Source organism: Artemia sp. Qi Xiang Cuo, chromosome 6 (genome assembly GCF_049724085.1).
Source record: "Artemia sp. Qi Xiang Cuo chromosome 6, ASM4972408v1, whole genome shotgun sequence".
Taxonomy (NCBI): Eukaryota; Metazoa; Arthropoda; class Branchiopoda; order Anostraca; family Artemiidae; genus Artemia; species Artemia sp. Qi Xiang Cuo.
The window spans coordinates 45,487,555-45,509,795 of record NC_142799.1 but is presented as its reverse complement, the minus strand read 5'-3'; the positions used below and the strand labels follow the sequence as shown (position 1 = coordinate 45,509,795).

At 37.0% G+C, this 22,241-nt stretch overlaps 1 protein-coding gene across 1 annotated transcript in view; it reads right to left on the bottom strand.

The window, feature by feature from the left end:
* Positions 1-16,944, bottom strand: part of Gmer (GDP-L-fucose synthase-like protein) — a 65,331-nt gene extending 48,387 nt beyond the window's left edge. The window contains exon 1 of the mRNA XM_089090215.1: positions 16,796-16,944. Coding sequence (XP_088946341.1) covers positions 16,796-16,941 — 146 coding nt within the window. The 5' untranslated portion in view covers positions 16,942-16,944. The remainder of the gene's footprint in view (positions 1-16,795) is intronic.
* Between the last annotated feature and the right edge of the window lie 5,297 nt (positions 16,945-22,241).

The following is a 22,241-nucleotide window of genomic DNA, read 5'->3' as shown; positions in this document are numbered from 1 at the left end:
AGAAAAGTATTTTAAAGGTCTTAATGCTTTTTATATACTTCCTTTTTAATTATAACTAATAACTATCCAAAGGTTAACAAAAAATCAATAACATTTTGAAACTAAATAAAATCCTAAAATGAAGTAAATTGTCAAACAAGGTTCAGATATTTCAATTTAGGGAGCTATTACAATATAGAGATTTTTAGTAGTTTATAGCCATTACGAGATTGCCGGACGAGTAAATTAAGGTTCCATAAATCTTTTTTGAACCAACAATATTCATATCCTTTAATTAGGGAGGTCATGGCTTGGCAAAAAAAGGAATTTTCAGTTAAAAACTCAAAAATATAACTCTTAATATGTATTTTCTGTGTTTTTTCCAACGAAAATACGAAAACTCCGATTAAAATATGGTCCCATGGTTCTACTATCTATCTGACGATTATGGAGGTCAAGTCTTGGCAAGAAAAATGGAATTGACAGTTAAACATTCACACAAATCGCATTAAAGACGTCTTATCTGTGTTTTTTCCGAAGGCAATACGCAAAATACGACGAAATTACGTTCCCATGGTTCTAATTCATCTCCTTCAATTAGGGAGGTCAAGGCTTGGCAAGAAAAAAGGAATTTTCAGTGAAAAACTCAAAGATATAGCTCTTAATATGGCTTTTCAGTGTTTTTTCCTACGAAAATACGCAAAATACGATGAAATTACGTTCCCATGGTTCTAATTCATATCCTTCAATTATGGAGGTCAAGGCTTGGCAAAAAAAATGAATTGTCAGTGAAAAACTCAAAAATATAGCTCTTAATATGGCTTTTCAGTGTTCTTTCCAACGAAATTACGCAAAATACGATGAAAATACATTCCCATGGTTCTAATTCATATCCTTCAATTAGGGAGGTCAAGGCTTGGCTAAAAAAATGGTATAGTCAGTGATAAACTCACAAATATAGCGCTTAATATGGCTTTTCAGTGTTTTTTCCAACGAAAACAAGCAAAATACGATGAAATTATGTTCCCATGGTTCTAATTCATATCCTTCAATTAGGGAGGTCAAGGCTTGGCAAGAAAAAAGGAATTTTCAGTGAAAAACTCACAAATATAGCTCTTAATATTGCTTTTCAGTGTTTTTTCCGACGAAAATAAGCAAAATACGACGAAATTACGTTCCCATGGTTCTAATTCATATCCTTTAATTAGGGAGGACAAGGCTTGGCAAGAAAAAAGGAATTGCAACCAATCACATGTCGAGGCTTAACATTCTCAAGGTTTTAGCTTTTGACGGATAACATTAAACCTAAGGAAATTTATGTATTTGGAATCAGCGTATAAAGCCAATCATTTTCGTGTATCTATAATTACTAAAATTCTGTTTTTTAGAGTTATGGTTACTTTCGGAGCAATTGCACTTTACTTTCACCTTGTTTCCCAAAAACTGTTTAAATTAGGGTTTTTTTTAGGTGTTTTCGTTTTTGCTTTATTGTTTGACTTATAGGAATTCTGCAGCATGATGGTCGTTGAAATTTATTAATGACTAAATATTTTTTTAAAAAGAAATTAATGAAAAGTGTTTTGGGGGGAGATGGGTTGATTGGTAGAAGGATCTATTAGGATAGTTATAGTGGAGGCCGAGTTGCTAGTGAAAAACCCGTGTGGATGAGTTGAAATAAAAAATATTAACAAGAAATGGCTGAAAAGTGTTTTGGGGGTGATGGGTTGATTGGCAGAAGGATTTAGTGCTTAAATATAACTGTGCATAAACATCGTAATTTTTTGTCTAATTGTGCGTGTAAGTTTTTGTTTGCATGTAAGTTTTCATGTACATGTGTAAGTTTGTGTTTTTATGTGTGTGTGTGTGTGTGTGTCTGTGTGTGTGTGTGTGTGTGTGTGTGTGTATGTGTCTGTGTGTGTGTGTGTGTGTGTGTGTGTGTGTGTGTAAGTTTTTGTGTGTGTGTTAGTTTTGGAGTGTGTGTGTTTGTTTTAGTATGTGTGTGTTAGTTTTTGTGTGTGTGTGTAAGTTTTTGTGCGTGTGTGTAATTTTGTTTTTGAATTTTAGTGTTTTTGTGAATGTAAGTTTTAGTGTGACTGTGTAAGTGTTTGTGTGTGTGTGTGTGTGTGTATGTTTTGGCGTGTGTGTGTGTAAGTTTTCGTGTGTGTGAGTAAGTTTTTGTGTGTGTGTGTAAGTTTTTGTGTGTGTGTGTAAGTTTTTGTGAGTGTGTGTAAGTTTTTGTGTGTGCGTATGTTTTCGTGTGTGTAAGTTTTTGCGTGTGGATGTAAGTTTTTGCGTGTGTGTGTAAGTTTTTGTGTGTGTGTGTGTGTAAGTTTTTGTGTGTGTGTGTGAGTAAGTTTTTGTGTGTATAAGATTTTGTGTGTGTAAGTTTTGTAGTGTGTGTGTTAGTTTTTTTGTGTGTGTGTGTGTGTAAGTTTTTGTGTGCTTGTTAGTTTTCGTGTGCTTGTGTTAGTTTTTGTGTGTGTGTGTGTGTGTGTGTGTGTGTAAGTTTTTGTGTGTGTGTAAGTTTTGGCGTGTGTGTGTAAGTTTTCGTGTGTGTGTGTAAGTTTTTTTGTGTGTGTGTAAGTTTTTGTGAGTGTGTGTAAGTTTTTGTGTGTGTGTAAGTTTTTGTGTGAATGTAAGTTTTTGTGTGCATGTAAGTTTTTGCGTGTGGGTGTAAGTTTTTGTGTGTGTGTGTAAGTTTTTGTGTGTCTAAGCTTTTGTGTGTGGGTGTAAGTTTTGTTTGTGTGTGTGTAAGTTTGTGTGTGTGTGTGAGTTTTCGTGTGTGTGTGTAAGTTTCTGTGTGTGTGTGTAAGTTTTTGTGCATGTGTGTAAGTTTTTGTGTGTGTGTAAGTTTTTGTATGCATGTATGGGGACCGGGGGAGGGCCTTTGGGGCCCAGAGAACGCATTTGGGGATCCGGGGCCCTTGTGGATTGGGTGGTCTTTTGGGAGCCCTGTGGACCTTTGGGGACGGGGGGTGGCCCTTGGGGGGCCTGGGGAGCGCTTGTGGGGGTCTCGGGCCCTGTTGGAGCTTGGGAGGACCCTGGAGGACGGGGGAGGGCCTTGGGGGGCTGGTGTAGGGGCGTTGGGAGTCTGGGGGGCCCTTGAGCGCCGATTGGTCGTTGGGGGGCCCGGTGGACCTTTGGGAGCCGGGGGTGGGCCTTTGGGAGCCCGGGGAGTCTTTGGGGTCTGGGAGTTCTTTGGGAGCTTGGGGGGCCCTTGAGGACTGGAGGCTTCCTTCGGGGTTGAGGTAGGGGGATTGGAACCCTTTGGGGTTGGGGTAGGGGGATCGGAACCCTTTGGGGTTGGGGTAGGGGGATCGGAAGCCTTTGGGGTTGTGGTAGAGGAGCTCACAACACTGTTCAAATGGAACTTGTGTATTATAACGAGCATAGATTTTCACCCTCAAATCCTCTTCTAAAATCTCTTCAAAAATCATATTTTAAAATGTCTCTAACTGTTTCGCCGAAATAATTCCATAAAATAGCTAAAACGGTTTCACCCAAATAATCCCTAAACGGAATTTCAGCATGTTCCCTTTGTTTGGCATCTCTGTGCTGGCGCATTTCAATTATTTGGAAACCTGATTCCCGCGCTAAAATCTAAATATTCGCTCAGAGACAGTTCTCTTTAGAAGCAACAAATTAATTCCCTTTCGTAAATCAATAATTCCCCGTAGAAAAAACAAATTAATTCCCCTTTCATACCAATCAATCAATCATGACATCATCTGTCATGTGTGATCTAAACTTTGCCTCGGAAAACTTTATCTTGGTGGAACTCCAAATTAATTCCCTTTCGCGTCAAATATATTCTCTTTAGAACAACAAATTAATTCCCCTTTCATGTCAATCAATCAATCATGACATCATCTGTCATGTGTAATCTAAATTTTGCCCCGGAGACATTTCTGTTCGAACTCCAAAGACATTAATTAACTAAGTGTCATCTGTCAGATATTCCCCGGAGACAATTTGATTAATGACTCAATAATCCATGAAAGTGACAAAGTTCCTGTTTTTCCATTCTCACTGACCAAGACCATAAAAACATCAAATAAATTGACCAACACACATAACCATTCATCCATCCATCCATCCATTCATCCATCCATCCATCCATCCATCCATTCATCCATTCATCCATTCATCCATCCATCCATCCATTCATCCATCTATTCATCCATTCATCCATCCATCCATCCATCCATTTAGTGATTATGTAAATCACCCCCCGTGTCATAAATCAATAATTCCCCGAGCGATTATGTAAATCACCCTCATGTCATTACACGTGGCCAAACAATAACATTGACTATGACATCTGGCTCGAATAACAACAAGAAGGGAGTGACAAAGTTCCTGTTTTTCCATTCTCACTGACAAAGACCATAAAACCATCAAATAAATTGACCAACACACATAACAATCCATGAAAACAGACATAAATGTGACAAATTTCCTTTTTTTTCATTATCAATGACAAAAACAATAAAAACAGACAAAAATGTGACAAAGTTCCTGTTTTTTCAAATTCTCAATGACAAAATCCATAAAAAAATCAAATAAATCGACCAACACACATAACCATCCATAAAAACAGACACAAATGTGACAAATTTCCTTTTTTTTCAATTTCCCACTGACAAAATCCATGAAAACATCAAATAACTCGACCAACACACATAACCATCCATGAAAACAGACACAAATGTGTCAATGTTCCTGTTTTTTCAAATTCTCACTGACAAAATCCATAAAACCATCCATAAATGTGACAAAATTCCTGTTTTTCAAATTCTCACTGACAAAAACCATAAAACATGCATAAATTATGTCCTGTCCGCGCTGGTACCCCCATCTCTACTCTCGCTAATAACTCTCAAAAAACAAATATACCCCGGCGCCCCCAAATTTCTATTTTCAGCGTACAATCAGGCAACTAATTAACCTTACGGCTACATCCTATTGGATATTAATCAAAATACGCCCGAGGATTTACGTGTAGTCACAGATATTTTTGACAATGAAATTACAATATATCTCCCAGTGAACAGTACAAAAGGCTATTAGTGGTCAGCATGACACTGAAGAAACTACATGAGAAAATATCTTTTTTTTCCGTTTTAAGTACTTCCAAGCTCCCACTTAGGAAAGCCATACTCAAACATGGTATTGACAACGATTTCATTAATCTAATATCTGAACTTGGTTTAAATTTAACCGAGGGCAATGTTCAACTGCCAGAACCAGTTAAGCAACAGGCAAAGCAGCATCGTTCCATTGTACGTGCTTTGGCTTGTAAAAAGAAAGGAACACTTTGAGGACAATCTGCGTAAATTCTTTGACAATGAGAATATTGAAGATGATAAAAAACTACTTTTACTTCAAGATGCACTTCGCCGAGTGGACAAACTTAAGCCCTGTCGTGCGAGAGCCAGTGGCAATGAGAGTGTCATTGACAACCCCCCCCCCCCACAGCCCTCAGAGCAAGGGTTGTATAAGGTTTTTTATAGAAAGTATTGTCGTAGGAACTTCAAAAGGGCTCATTTGATTGGAAATTGAAAGGGCTGGTGCTCTTTTTAATAGTCGACAGTGATTGAAGGCCAACTAACCCCCCTCTCACGCCCACCATTTCCCCAAACACATTCAATCAAAATTTTGAAAATTTTGTCAAAAGCAATCGGAGGGCGAATCCCCCCCCCCAAGCCCATCATTTACCCAGACACTTCCGATCAACAGTTTAGTATAGCCATTTTGTTGAAAGTAATTGAAGGGTTTGGAAAGTATGTCTTTGAGTATGACAACCCCCCTACAGCCCTCAGGGCTAAGGTGGTAAGTTATGCCATGGGGGCATAAAAGGTTTCTATGGAAAGCGTTATCGTTAAAACTTCAAAAAGGGCTCATTCGATTGGAAATTGAGAGGGATATTGCCCTTTTTAATAGTCGAAAGTAGTCGGAGGGAGAATCACCCCTCCCCCCCCCACCCATCATTTCCCCAAACATTAACGATCAACAGTTTGACATGGCCATTTTGTTCAACGTAGTTGAAAGGTCTGAAAATTGTGTGTTTGATGATGACAACCCTCCCCTGTAAGTTATGCCCTTGGGGCATATAAGGTTCTTATAGGAAGTATTGTCGTCGAAGCTTCAAAAAGGGCTGATCGATTGGAAATTGAGAGCACTAGTGCCTTTTTTATTAGTCAAAAGTGATCAGAGGGCAATTGCCCCCCCCACCCATCATTTCCCCAGTCACTTCCAATCAAAATTTGATATATCTGTTTTGTTCAACGTATTTGAAAGGTATGGAAATTATGTCTTTGAGGATACCAAATCCCCCAGCCCTCAGGGCAAGGGTTGTAAGTTATGCCCTGGGGGCATATAAGGTATTTATAGAAAGCATGGTCATATAAACTTTGGATGAGGCTCATTGGATTGGTAATCAGACGCTCTAGTGCTCTTTTTAATAGTCAAATTGATCGGAGGGCAGCTATCCCCCCTCAACATACAGTCACATCGTATTGTCCTGAAATGAATATAACAGAAATATTGAGGTAGCCATTCTATTGAAAATAGTCTAAATATCATATAACAAGGCTTTTGGGGTTGACACAAATCCCAGAAATTAGGGGCAAGGGTTGTAAGTTATTCTCAGGGGGTATTTAAGGAATGGAAGGAATGGTTTTTATAGAAGGAATGGTGGTTTAACTTTAGAAGAGGCTCAGTCTTTTTCCCTAAAAAAGACTGTGTCAATATAAAACGAACAGAAATTATTTAAAATAAAACTTTGTTCCACAAAATAAGCTTTTCAAAAAAGTAAAGAACTCTATTAAACCAAAAATGAACAAAAATAGAAACAAATAATCTACCAAGCATACAACTACTACAAACCAGTATCAATATATAAATGAAGAACCCCCCCCCCCCAACAATAAAGAAACCTAAAACAAACCCAAAACAAACAGAATAAAGGAACCCAAAACAAAACAGAAAATAAAATAAATAATAGAGTCAAACTCAAAAAGAGCAGAAATTAATATGAGTAGAGTTCTAAATCCCTCTGCTTTCTAAAAGCCAGAATATAATTTTCACTTTACTGAAAAAAAATATTTTAAATGTTTTCAGTTTTATAACTTTAAGAAATCAAAAATTAATTAAGATTTCAAGGAATAAATATCAGCATATGTCTATTAAACTAACAATGCAAGTTTGTTTTAGTAAATTCATTTGAATTTTTTTCAGTAAAGTACAAACTATATTCTGGCTTTTTGACTGACAATGATGCAAAAAAAATGTATGGTGTTTTCAAAGAAAAGTCTGAAACCCCTTGAATAGTCTGAAACCCCTTGCAAAGTTGGAGCCCATTTTCCCAAATCCAGTGAAATGATAGTGAAAACTGAAAAATGAGCCATATATTACCAAAAAGACAAAGATGTACTTAAGAAAACTGACCTGTTTCTCTGGATACTTGAATTATGCAGGCTTATCTTAGTTTTGGCAAGCGTTTTTGCAGAGACTAAATTTCAGCTGGGGGGGGGGGGAATGAGGTCTGAGGGGGAAAACTTGGGTCGGGAGGGGCCAGTTGCCCCCCCCCCCTGTCCCACAACAAGTTACGCTCCTTTCTACGTACTTCCTATAATTTTTTTTGCAAACTTTTACTTTTAAGAGAAACCAAAATAATAGTTACCATTCCCGAATCAGTGTCAGATGGCAATTGTTTTTCACTCGGTAGTTTTTTTCTAAACACGTTTTTAACTATTGGTTACTATTGGCTGTGGTTTGCTCTTTACTAGGTTGCAGCTCCTGCTGCAACCATGACATATTCACTGTTTTGAGACTATGGATGCTGATATACTAATCATTTAGCCCAAAAAGAGAATATTTGTATATGTCCAACTGTGTACAGGCGTGTGTCTGTTGTCTGATAACTAAGAATATTAGCGATTAGACAGCATTGCTAACCTTTTTTATAATTTGATCCACAAATATGTGTCATTTATTTGTCTGGCATACGTTTAGTTAGACAAAGAGAGAGTGGGGAAAAGGGAGAAAGAGAGAGTTGGGAATAGGAAGAAAGAGAGAGTGAGGTAAAGGGAGAGAGAAATCACTACTCGAAATACAAAAACACCACAAAATAAGCCCTCAGTAAGCCTGATGGCCTATGCAGCTGTCTCTTTAATCAACTGTATGCTAATTAAGCACAAACATTAGAGAGAGAGAGAGAGAGAGAGAGAGAGAGAGAGAGAGAGAGAGAGAGAGAGAGAGAGAGAGAGAGAGAGAGAGAGAGAGAGAGAGAGAGAGAGAGAGAGAGAGAGAGAGAGAGAGAGAGAGAGAGAGAGAGAGAGAGAGAGAGAGAGAGAGAGAGAGAGAGAGAGAGAGAGAGAGAGAGAGAGAGAGAGAGAGAGAGAGAGAGAGAGAGAGAGAGAGAGAGAGAGAGAGAGAGAGAGAGAGAGAGAGAGAGAGAGAGAGAGAGAGAGAGAGAGAGAGAGAGAGAGAGAGAGAGAGAGAGAGAGAGAGAGAGAGAGAGAGAGAGAGAGAGAGAGAGAGAGAGAGAGAGAGAGAGAGAGAGAGAGAGAGAGAGAGAGAGAGAGAGAGAGAGAGAGAGAGAGAGAGAGAGAGAGAGAGAGAGAGAGAGAGAGAGAGAGAGAGAGAGAGAGAGAGAGAGAGAGAGAGAGAGAGAGAGAGAGAGAGAGAGAGAGAGAGAGAGAGAGAGAGAGAGAGAGAGAGAGAGAAAATAACAACCAATAATAGTATATATTCAGACAATATTTTTTTTTTTGCAGCCTCCAAAACCAAATCTCTTGGAAGTACCTCTGAAAATAGGAAACCATAAAGCATTTAGAAAAATTAATCTTGTCAACGTCTTTATTAGTTTCCTCAAAAGGATTGAGGTTTAAATGTGACTTGTAGCAGCTTATCAACCCACTCAAACAAACAAATGAAGCACTAAGAAGCGCAATAGTGTTTAATATTAAATACGAAAAGTGTCAGATCATAGGCAGCGTAGCAGCGCTGCCTAAGTAAAGAACGATGTTGGCACAATGTATTATTTTTTTCTTCTTTAGACCAGAGCACTTCGTTTCGAAGGAGTTGTCGTAGAAACTTCGAAAAGGGCGCATTCGATTGGAAATTGGAGTGGCTTGTGCCCTTTTTGATAGTTGAAAGTGATGGGAAGGCAACTAACACCCCTTCCACGCCCACCATTTCCCCAAACACATCCCATCAAAATTTTGAGATAGCCATTTCGTTCAGCGTAGTTGATTTCCAGATAGACATTATGTTTTTGAGGAGGCAACTCCCCCAGAGCCCTCAGGGCAAGGATTTAAGTTATGCCCTGGGGGCATATAAGGTTTTTATAGAAAGCGTTGTCATAGAAACTCCAAAAAGGGCTAATTCAATTGGAAATTGAAAGGGCGAGTGCCCTTTTTAATAGTCGGAAGTGATTAAGAGGGCAACTAACCCTCCTCTCACGGCCGCCATTTCCCCAAACACATCCAATCAAAATTTTGAGATAGCAATGTTCTTCAACGTAGTTGAAAGTTCTGGAAATTAGGTCTTTGAGGATGAGAACCCCCCAGCCATCAGGGCAAGGGTTGTAAGTTATGCCGTGGGGGCATATAAGGTTTTTATTAAAAGCGTTGTCATACAAACTTCAAAAGGGCTCATTCGATTAGAAATTTAAAGGGCTAGTGCCTTTTGTAATAGTTGAAATTGATTGGAGAACAACTAACACCCCTCTCACGCCCACCATTTCCCGAAACACATCCAATCAAAATTTTGAGATAGCCGTTTTGTTCAACGTAGTTGAAAGTTCTGGAAACTAGGTCTTTGAGGATGACAACCCCCTCACAGCCCTCAGGGAAAAGGTTGTAATTTATGCCCTGGGGGCAAATAAGGTGTTTATAGAAAACATTGTCACAGAAACTCAAAAAGGGCTCATTCAATTGGAAATTGAAAGGGCTATTCCCTTTTTTAATATTTGAAAGTGAATGGAAGGCTTGACATTTACATGACATTAACATGAGTAGGGCTCAAAACCCCTATGCCTTCCCAAGGCCAGAACAGAATTTGCACTTCACCAAAAAAATACAAATGAATGTACATTGTCAGTTTAATATACATATACGGATATTTAGTAATCAAAATGTTAATGTTATTTGATTTATTAAAGTTATAAAAGTAAAAAAAATTATATTTTCTCAGTAAAGTGCAAATTATGTTCTGGCCTTGGGAAGGTATAGAGGTTTTGAGCCCTACTCATGTTAATTTCTGCTTGTTTTGAGTTTGACTTGATTTATTATAATTTCTGTTCGTTTTGGGTTTCATTTATTTATTGATGCTGATTTGTGGCAGTTTCACGCTTGGTAGATTATTTGATTTTATTTTTGCTCATTTTTGGTTTAATGGAGTTCGTTACTTTTCTCTGAAAAACTTATTTTGTGGAAAAAGTGTTTTTAATTAATAAAAGTAAAAAGACCTAATACAGTGGCAAAATTATAAGGTATGTTCTTAGTAAAAGATATACAGTATTATTAAATTTTGCAGACTCAGCAAGAATCAACTGTCAATTTTTTGTTCCAGGTCCCAACATGTTTTGGCATGATGAGCCATTTCACATTTTCTGTTTGTCTTTGAGAGTTATAAAATCCAGACCTGTTTTAAAGTGCTTAGCAAATTTTTTGCTTTCAATAAATGGATTAAGGAATCTGAACTAAATCTTGTGTTAAAAATGAAACAAGGGCTGTACTGTATTTTGAATGCTGGCTGTGGCATTTTTCAAGTCAACTTTGAACCAGAAAACTGTTTATAAAGGGTAAAAGTTCTTCACAGAAAGTCAAGAAGATGTTTATGATGATGCCTGCTCTGGATACCCAGCTCTGAATGCCTGCTCTAGGTATAAAAAACTATTAAAAAAAAAGTTCAAACACGCTAAAAATCACCTCAGATCAAAAATGGAATATGAAGAATTTTGGCAACAGAGACAAAATATAATCAAAAAAAAAAAAAAAAAGAAAGGGAAATGGGCATTGCAAAAAAAAAAAAAAAAAAGCAGGTAGACACTCATACAATATCAAGTGAACATTTTGAGTCAGTATTAACACCCCCAGATTATACAACTCTATCAGAAGAACCAAACTTTACAACTGGATAACAAAATTGATAACCCTTAGTCTTGATTCTAAGTTAGTGTATAAACAGTTGAAAAGGCTGGATCATGATAAGTCAACTGGTCCTGATGCCATTACCCCTAGAATTTTGAAGGAAGCATGTCCAGTGTTAGCTAGGTCACTAACTAAGCTATTCCAAAGTTCACTGGACACCACAGTAGTACCAGATGATAGGAGATTGCCCCATAATACACCTATTCCCAAAAGGGGGTAATAAGGATGTGGCTGAGAACTACATACCAATTAGTATAGCATCAGCTGTGGGTAAAGCATTGGAAAGTCTTTAGAATTCAGGTGCAATTAAGCACCTTGATTCTAATGAGTCCCTCACCCCAGATCAGCATAGCTTTAGACAAAGAAAATCAACTGAAACTAACTTCCAAAATGCTTATGAATATGGAATCAAACTTATCAACAAAGTAGTTGATGTAGATGTTGCGATTCTCAACTTTGCCAAGGTCTTTCATAAGGTGTGTCACAGAAGACTGAAAATAAAGCTATATGCTATTGGTATTAATGCAGTTGCAACCTGCTGGATAATGGCCTTCTTGAAAAATAGGAAGCAAGTGGTGGCCAATTTTTCTTTTCTGAAATTGCAACAGTCATAAGTGAAGTTCCACAAGGTACTGTGTTTGGGACAACCTTCTATATTAATGATGCCCCACACGAAATCATTAATAAACTAAGTATTTATACTCAAAATTTTAAAATTATTGGCCAGATAAATGCAGACACTATCTTACAGGCTGATATTAACTCTTTTTCTAGATGGGCAGAGAATTGGCACTTTGAAGTGGAAACAAAAAGTGCAGAACTAACCCTGGTCATGCATAAAATATAGATTCAAATAACACACAACCTTAGCCTGTTTCTGCTACAACTGAAGAAAGATATCTTGGGGTCTATTCAATTTTAAATCCAATCACTAATATAAAGGACCATCTAGTGAAAAGAGAAGAAGAAAGGGACCTTGGTGTGATGATGAGGGGTTGAGGTTCCACATACACGTCCAATATGTTGTCTCCCAAGCAAACTCCATCTGTGGCCTACTAAAAAGAACCATCAGTAGCCAAGAGGAAACAACATTCATAAAACTTTTTAAGGCTCTTGTTAGACCCCATATTGATTTTGGCATATGCCTGGCTGGTTCTTCTTACCAGCAAGATGTTAGGCTCATCCAAAATGTCCAGAGGCAAGCAACAAAGTGTGTGGAAGTTGGCTTCATATGAGGAATATCTCAAGCAGCTAAAGCTACCTACCCTTGTCTAAAGATGCACATGCATAGTGATATAATGCTGACTTATAAACTGCAAAAGCAAAACTCCACCATCTTCAAGGGCAACCACAGTGCCAGTCATCATCTCACAGGACATACAAGGAGGCTACCAAAATTAAGCTCCAGATCACAAATCTATCAAATTTATTTTTCAAGAAGAGTAACTAACCAGTGGAATAAATTGAAGGATTCTACTGTCAGTAATCCTTCCATCCAGTCTTTCAAACATCAACTTGACAAGGAGTGGGATAAGAAGCAGTGGAGGTTTGACTGGGAGTCATTGAATCAAGAGCACTATAGGTCTGGAGGACTTTAAAGCTCTCAAATGGATTAAGGTGATTAAGGTAAGGTTATTATAGATAACAAGTTGAAATTCAGACCCTATACAAGAACAATTGTTGGTAAAGCATCACAAAGACTAGGGTTAATTAAAATGACAATCTCCTCCAGAGCTCCACAGACCATGCTAAATCTGTGCAAAGCCCTAGCCCAGCCTGTCAAAGAGTATGGAATGACTGCTGCTTCCCCTATTAATATGGATGATGTAACTACCCTTAAATCCATTCAAAGAAAGACCACAAAATGTATAGAAGGGTGCAAAAGTCTTGACTATCCTGCAAGATTAAGAAAACTGAAGCTACCTTCACTACTATATAGAAGACAAAGGGAAGACATGATCATAACAAGAAGTTATTAAACAGCAACAGCCCTCAATCTTACCTCTAACTTGATGCCCAACAGAAGACTATAGGCCACTCATTGAAACAGTTTTGAAAGAGAGTTTGGATATGTAGAGCAACCCCTTTTTCTCTAATAAAATTATGACCTAGTAGAATTCAGTGACTGATGAAACAGTAACAGCCCCTACCCCCAATGCATTGAAATCTAGAGTTGATTGTGACTGGCAGATAAAACTATGGAAGAAAAAGTGAGATGCATCCAATTTGAGTCATTGCCATTGCTCACCAGTGCCATCACAGGATTTACCTTAGTTGCTAGACAGTGTGATTTATGGTAATTAGTCTTTTAACTTAGCCTACCTCTAACTATAACAACAGTATACCTACTGTCAGTTTGATTTGACATATTTACTTGACAATGCTTAACTACTACTCAAAAACCTAATCTGTCAAGCTTGTACTTTGTTGGTTTTCAAAAATCTAATTAATAAATAGGCCATAGCTTTTAACAGAACACTACAATTTAACTGGGGCTATGTTATTTATATTTCTATTGTTAGTTAATAATAAATTCTTGGCAGTTTTGAGGTAATTAAATAATGGTAGCAGTATCCCTTTAGTGGTTGATCACTTCTAAAGGAAATATATTAATAAAAATGTAATAGCCTTCTATTAGATATCTTCTTTATGCTCTTCCTAAATATTGTGGTTGTTTTTCTGACAGTGCACCCATACTCTCCTGGTGATCCCATATATAGCCTAGCCTTTACAGTATGTTTCTCAGTTGCTTTAAATCTTGCAAATACATCATTCTTCTTTGTTAAAGCTAGTTTACCTTAAATTGCAACTACAAGCAATTTAAGGATTTGTCCTTGTAGAGCTCCAGAATGATGATTCTCAGAATGATGAGAACTTCAGAATGAGTTGTATACACAGTTCATTATTGACCAGGTGCTATTCCATGTTCAGTAGCATCCCACTTGAGTTTACACTCTCTGGAGGACCACTCAGCATTTAGCCTTTGTTTGAAAACATCAATAGATTCAGCAGTAACTGTTTCATTAGATAGTTTCTTCCAACTATTGACAATGCATGATGAAAAGAATTGACTACAGACTCTAGATATTGTAGACTGATTGACAAGTTTCAGGTGATGACCTCTAGTTCTTGAGTTGGTACCAACAGTAGGGAATAATGCTTGGGAGAGTATTAGCCCTCAATAACTTCTAGACTAAAATGACATCCCCTCTATTTCTCCTGTAAACAGATGTAGAGAGATTCAATATTGCTGCAATATTAACCCAATAAGCCTAAATCTTGTTTTGACTGAGTGACTACAACAGAATTGAGGATAACAATATCATCTGAAATGATTTTAAAATGTGGACAGCAATTGAGGGAAACATGATTAACTGATTAATAGAAATATAGGCTACTACATACAGTATTGTAAAGTAATAACCTTATTCTTAGTGTTTTCTATAAATTCCAAGACCATCAAGGGGGGGGGGGGGCATTTTTACACAAGTGACATTAAAAATTTGGATAGAGCATAAAATGAGAGATCTAATGATAGGCCTACTAGGCTATGCCTACTCTTATTTTATTAAAATGTTTCCTTTGGAAATGGTCAGTCACTAGTGCAACCATTCTAGTTGATTTAGAGAAATCAAAAAAATATTAATACTTTGTATATTAATAGGTTTGGCATATGGAGATTATGAGTTTTCAAAGCCTCTAGTACATGCACTTTAGAATGAAAATGATTGTATTTTATGAGACTAAAACTATAAAATTAAAAAAAATAATACTGTATTTTTAGGTGTAAATTTTATTGCCAATAATATTAACTTAGCATGAGAAGATTTAGCAACCTTCTTTGCTGCATTTTCCCTACCTATCTCCAAGTCTAAGACAAATGTAATCATGTTCCAGGACAAGAAGTCCATCATACCACCAAAATTATTCTTCAACAATGTGGAAATTGAATACATTGTAGCACCTCAATTTCTAGAAGCATGCCTGGATCCAAGACTAACTTGGCAAAATCAAATCAACTGTGTAAGAAATTCAGGTATGTGAAGACTACTTATCCTCAAGTGCCTGGCAGGGTCAAAGTGGGCCAATTCCCAAGAAATGCTCTTTGATTTTTACAATATATTTATTCATTCAAAGATTCAGTATGCCATTGAATCATATGGAGAATGTAGTAAGGCTAACCTTACCAAATTAGAAACAATTCAAAATATGGCAGGCAAAATTGCCCCAGGGCTTCATGATCAGTGTGCCTCTAATAAAGTCAAGCACTTAATTGGTCTGTGCTCTATTTTGGAACAAATGAATATGCTGGTCATCTAACAGCAAGATACAAGCAATAAGGTCATGAGCATGATATTTTTAAGCTCACTTTTGCCAAAGATTGTATCTTGCATGGTTTTCTATCTATAAGGTCATGGAAAACATTTAACAAGCTTGTCCCATATTGGAAACTTGACTTGCCCTGTTTCAGTTATTTTCATATCTCTCCAGGATGGCAAATGTCATCTCTATGTGTTTTACTAGAGTTAATACCATGCAAAAGACAAATTACCTGCTAATCCAAATTCAGCCACTTTTACATGAGAGAATGACCACTCTGTATCCAGACACTCCAAATTTACACTGATGGCTTAGTAAAAGGCAGCAAATGTGGCTGTGCATTTGTTATCCTAGTTATTCACTGGCTATAAAAAACAGACTTCCTGATAATACTTCTGTCATCACTGCAGAGCTGTTAGCCATAAAAGAGGCTTTAAAGGTTGTCAATATCAATTTACCAGCTTTTAAAAGAGTAGTACTGCTCTCAGACTCCAAAGGCACCCTTTAGCTCATTGATAATATCTATTGAAGTGCCATGAATACAGACCTGAGGATAATTAGAGATAAATTAATCAGTTACCAAAATAAAACTATTTAAAATCAAGTTCTAGAACATCCCAAGCCACCAAGGCATCAAATATAATGAGGTAGCAGACCAGCTAGCCAGTAGCTCCTTGTGTAATCTAATCAATCATAATTTGAAGGCCAAGACTTTTGGAGACATACTCAGAAGAAGAGTTTCTTCAAAAATAAAAGTGGCTTTCTATCCTTATTTCTATCAAGGGCAGATATTATTCTTTAGCCTACTATAGAATTAAAAGCAACTCTTTAATCCTAAGGAAAGAGGAATTAACTTGGTGTAAACAAGCCAATCTATACTGCAAAGTTTGCAACTCTATTCCAGAATCTCTGAACCACTTCATTTTTGAATGTCAATACATCCAGCAGGAAGTAGCCTAGCCTAATCAATGTAAGAAAAATCTTCAGTGAGGCAAACCTCCAGCCTGACATCAATGTGTTGCTGCTCCCAAGCCTACCAGATAACACTGAAAAACATCTATACAAAAATATATTTGATTTCCTGTGACACAATAATATCTACAAGTAGATAAGACATATGGTAGCAAGACTTATTACTAACCCATCATCAGCTGCAGATTACAAATCAATGTGAAGCCAAAAGGAACCAGATTAGACTCCAGAATGCTTAGCATTCCAAGAAGAAGAAGGTGTCAGTAACTGTTAGGCTATATACGCTCAAGGCAACTGGTAATTTGAATTAGTAACAGTATTAGCCTAGCCCAGCATAGTAATTTAAGTTATGCATTTTAACTCACCGAAGATCTCCATCCTGAGAGCCCAAGAATATCCACTTTTCTCTATCAGATGCCTCTTCAACAACGACTTCTCTTAAAGCTGATCCAATGAGTCCAGTTCCACCTGTTACTACAACCACCTTCTCAAGTTCCAAATTAGTTGCCATGTCTGATATTTGAATAATTCGCGCGGAAAAGGTCTGTTTACACTGCTATAGCTTTTGGGAGAGCATTTTTTTACAAGGCCACTTCGTATGGAAAGAATTATTGAAGAAACTTCGGAGGATGCTCATTTGATAGAGAATTGACAGTTCTAGTGTCCTGTAAAGAGTGGTAAGGGATAAGAGGGCATCCAGTCCCTCCCACGTCCTTTTTATCTTCCCTCCCCTAAGGGCATCTGATCAGAATTTTGTGATAGCCATATTCATCATAGTAGCTGAAAGACCCTATAACCAGTGTTGGGTCGGTACTTAAATACATGTACTTAAGCACATTCCAAGTACACTACTGTTCACACAGAGCATGGATCTGCGGAAAACTGCTGCGGATTGCGGAGGAACGCTTCTACCTAAGTGATAATTCTTGGTCCAGTACTCCTCCCAACGACTTTTCCTTTTTCGTACGCTATAAAATTGTAGGAAACCCCAAAATACTTTTATTTTTCGGGGTTTTATTAGTCAAGAAAACTTATCCTGTGTGTATTTTACGTGGTATGTAATAGCTAAGTAAATGGGGCTCAGAAAATAAAACGTAAAATTGGCTGTTCATTTAAATAGGATCTGAAATTACAAATTATTGGCCTCCCGCTCTACGCACAGCCTGTTCAAAATTACAAGTTTAAATGCTATCATCCAATTCAGTTTTTCTGAAACAAAAAACTTTGAAAAAATTCAAAAAAAATTGAAAAATTTTAATCATTTGGCAATATGCATAAACTGTTAAAAATTTGATTCATATTAATCATCATTTTAGATCTAATGCTTGTCAATTGGCTGTTGAGTGAATTGGACGAAGTAAATTATCAAAGACAATCCGTTGTGCAACTGGAAGTTCGACAGCTAATTAGTTCTACACTATGCTTTTGCATGCTTGGGTTTATTAGACCTGTTGAGTATGCTAACATCAACAGGATGGATATGAACTTCAAGGTACAAAGTAGACTGGTTTCTCACAACCCCCAAATATCTAGTATCTAAAAGTAGCCTGGTTTAATTTCACGTTAATTACAAAAATAACGAAATATTATGACCGCATGTAATGTGAAAACAACTTTTTTTTCTTTTTTAAGTCAGTTTTTTTTTACTACTGACACTGGAACAAGACATCGAAATAAATCCCATTAGGAATAGAAAATATGGCTTGAGGTCAGCGTTGACCTTTTTCCAACGGTAGAAAAAATACCTACAAAATGATGAAATTATCAAACTAACATTTACAATTCAAAATAGGTTCTTCGAAACTGCACTATGCCGCTAGACACTGGCCGCAGAATATTAAAACCGATTGATTCGAAGACAAAAAGAAAAAGCTGTTCTGGGCAATGTATATAATATCCTTTTTTTCTATTTCTAGAAAAAGAAATAAAAACATGAAGAATAAAATAAGTGAATATGAGGAGGCCGATAAATGAAATCCCAGTTTTTCATCAGATCTTAAACATCAGTGGCTTAATTTTATCAAAATGCTGGGGGAGGGGGACAAAGTTGGAGCCAATTTTCCAAATCAAGTGAAAATGACAGTGAAAAAGCAAAAATGAGCCATATAATACTTTAAGGGCAAGGATATACTGAAAAAACTCACTTGTTTCTCTAGACGCTTGAATTACACAGGTTTATCATAGTTATTAATTAAAAAAAACTTTTTCCACAAAATAAGTTTTTCAAAGAAAAGTAAAGAATTCCGTTAAAGCAAAAATGTGCGAAAATAAAATCAAATAATCTACCAAGCGTGAAACTACCACAAATCAGAATCAATAAATAAATGAAACCCAAAACGAACAGAAATTACAATAAATAACCGAGTCAAACTAAAAACGAGCAGAAATTAATATGAGTTAGGGCTCAAAACCCCTATGCCTTCTCAAGGCCAGAACATAATTTGCACTTTACTGAAAAAATAAAATGTTTTTACTTTTATGACTTTAATAAATCAAATAATATTAACATTTTGATTACTAAATATCAGCATATGTATATTAAACAGACAATGCTTATTCATTTGTAAGTAGGAAGCGACAATGCTTTCTATAAGCACCTTATATGCCCCCAGGGCATAAATTGCAACCCTTGCCCTGAGGGCTGTGGAGGCGGTGTCTTCCTCAAAGACATAATTTCCAGAACTTTCAACTACGTTGAACAAGGGCTGTCCCAAAATTTTGATTGGATGTGTTTGTGGAAATGGTGGGCGTGAGAGGGGCGTTAGTTGGTCTCCAATCAATTTCAACTATTGAAAAAGGCACTAGCCTTTTCAATTTCCAATCAAATTAGCCCTTTTTTTTTTTTTTAATAAAAACCTTATATGCCTTAGAACATAACTTACGAACCTTAACCTGAGGGCTGTGAGGGGGTTGCTATACTCAAAGACATAATTTCTAGACCTTTTAAGTTAGGTGAACAAAATAGTTATCTCCAAATTTTGATTGGATGTGTTTTGGGAAGTGGTGGGCGTGGGAGGTGGGTTAGTTGCCCTCCAATCACCTTCGACTATTAAAAAGGGCACTAGCCCTTTCAATTTCCAATCGAATGATTCCTTTTTGAAGTTTCTACGTCAACGCTTTCTATAAAAAAAACCTTGGGTGCCCCCACTGCATAGAATACAAACATTTCCCTGAGAGCTCTGGAGGTATCGGCATCCTCAAAAACTTATTATCTAGACTTTTCAACTATGCCGAACAATATGGCTATCTCAAAACTTGGATTGGATGTGTTTGGGGAGATGGTGGGTGTGAGAGGGGTGTTAGATATCCACCAATCACTTTCAACTATTATAAAGGGCACAAGCCCTTCTAATTTCCAATAGAATGAGCCCTTTTTGAAGTTTCTACAACATGGCTATCTATAAAAAACCGTATATGCTCCCAGGGCATAACTTACGATCTTTGCCCTGAGGGCTCTGAGGGAGTCATCATCCTAAAAGACATAATTTCTCAAGCTTTTAACTACGTTGAACAACAGGGCTATCTAAAAGTTTTGATTGGATGTGTTTGGGGGAAAGATCGGCGTGAGAGGGGTGTTAGTTGCCTTCCAATCACTTTCGACTATTAAAAAGGGCACTAGCCCTTTGAATTTCCAATCGAAGGAGCCCTTTTTCAAGTTTCTACGACTAAACTTTCAATAAAAACCTTATATTCCCCCAGGGCATAACTCACAACCCTTACCCTGAGGGCTGTGGGGGAAGTGTTATCCTCTTAGATATAATTTCCGGACCTTTCAACTACTTTGAAAAAAATGGCTATCTCAAAAATTTTGATTGGATGTGTTTGGATAAATTGTGGGCGTGAAAGGGCTGTTAGTTCCCTTCCAATCACTTTCGACTATTAAAAAGGGCACTAGCCATTTCAACTTCCAATGAAATGAGCCCTTTTTGAAGTTTCTACGACAACACTTTCTATAAAAAATCTTATATGCCCCCAGGGCATAACTTACAACCTTTGCCCTGAGGGCCGTGGGGGGGGGGGGTGGTGGTGTCATCCTTAAATACCTAACTTCTAGAACTTTCAAATACGTTGAACAAAATGGCTATCTCAAAATTTTGATTGGATGTGTTTGGGGGAAGAGGGCGTGAGAGGGGGGTTAGTTTTCTTCCAATCACTTTCGACTATTAAAAAGGGCACTAGCCCTTTGAATTTCCAATCGAACAAGCCTTTTTTGAAGTTTCTAGGACAACGCTTTCTATAAAAACCTTATAGCCCCCAGGGCATAACTTACAACCCTTGCCCTGAGGGCTGTGGGGGAGTGTCCTCCTCAAAAACATAATTTCTATCGGGAAATCAATTACGCTGAACAAAATGGCTACCTTAAAATTTTGATTGGATGTGTTTGGGGAAATGATGAAATGAGGGAAATGAGGGCGTCGAAAGGGTGTTAATTGCCTTCCAATCACTTTCGGCTATTAAAAAGGGCATGAGCCACTCCAATTTCCAATCGAATGAGCCCTTTTCAAAGTTTCTACGACAACTCCTTCGACATGAAGTGCCCTGGTCTAAGACCAATACCCCCCCCAAAAAAAAAAAAAAAAACCAGCATCGTTCTTTAATTAGGCAGCGCCATTGCGCTAATATCTTTTGAATCATTATGTTGCATGATAATTGATTTTAAACTCCAATTAGTTTTTCCAGCAAATTAATTTTCACTATCACACGAAATTTTGACTTTATAAATTACTTACTTGAAATTAATTTTTCTTCCTCGATATTGACTCAAAAGAGAACCTGAAAAAGAGAAATATCAAATCTTAGTCGCAAACTCAAGCACTATTTTTTTTTTTCTTTAAATATCTAAGGAATTACTTGCTTGGAATCAAATTTTCTTCCTTCGTGTTTACTTTAAAGAGAACCTGAAAGAGAAACAGCAAATATTAGTCATAAGCTAAAGCACAATTGTTTTTTCTTTAAATAATTTGTAAATTACTTACGGGAAATTGAAGTTTCTTCCTCCATGTTCACTCAAAAAAAAAAAAAAAGAAACAAAACTGAAAAAGAGAGATATGGAATATTAAACCTAAGCTAAAGCAAACGTTTATTTTAACTGTGCATAGATTATCAATCAACTGATTAATTAAGAGATCAATACCACCGCGCCGCTACCTGCTCATTTTGTTCTAATTAAAGTCTGATCATTTTCACGAAGACAATAAGGTATAAGAAGGCTGGACATGGAGGTTTAAGAAGGCTACTATATACAGCACTTTATTGAGTATTATCCAGCATTATAAGACTATCCCAGCTCCTGTTATTATCAAAAGTAAGTTCCTTAGAAACCCAGAATGCTGAAGTCTCGCCTATTTGGAAATCCGTCTTATTTTACTTCAAAGAAATGTAGCAAGTTAAGGCTTGGGATTTAGCTTAAAATGAAATAGTTTGCTAAGATGCAGAATAATAATTTCATTCTGCTAATTTCTTAACAGTAAAGTTCTAAATAAGTGCCAAGGGGACCTTCGGATGAAAATTTCCATACTTCAAGATTTGAACCTGGATAAAAAAAGGATATTGCTAAAGGCTAACTGTCTGACACGTTCAGTCCGACACATTTAAATCTTAAATTATTTACTCTCCTTTGAATTGCTTTCTCGATTTTCAAGAGAAAATCATTTTGTATGCAGTCAGTTTTACCATACACACGCCAAAAAGTCAGATTTATTAACCAAGCAAATTTTCTAGTCTTTAGATTTCTTTTGAATTTGGATTGTGAGTACTTTAGTTCCTGTCCGAATCAAAGTTTGGCATTGTTCTATGCTTTTACATTAGGAA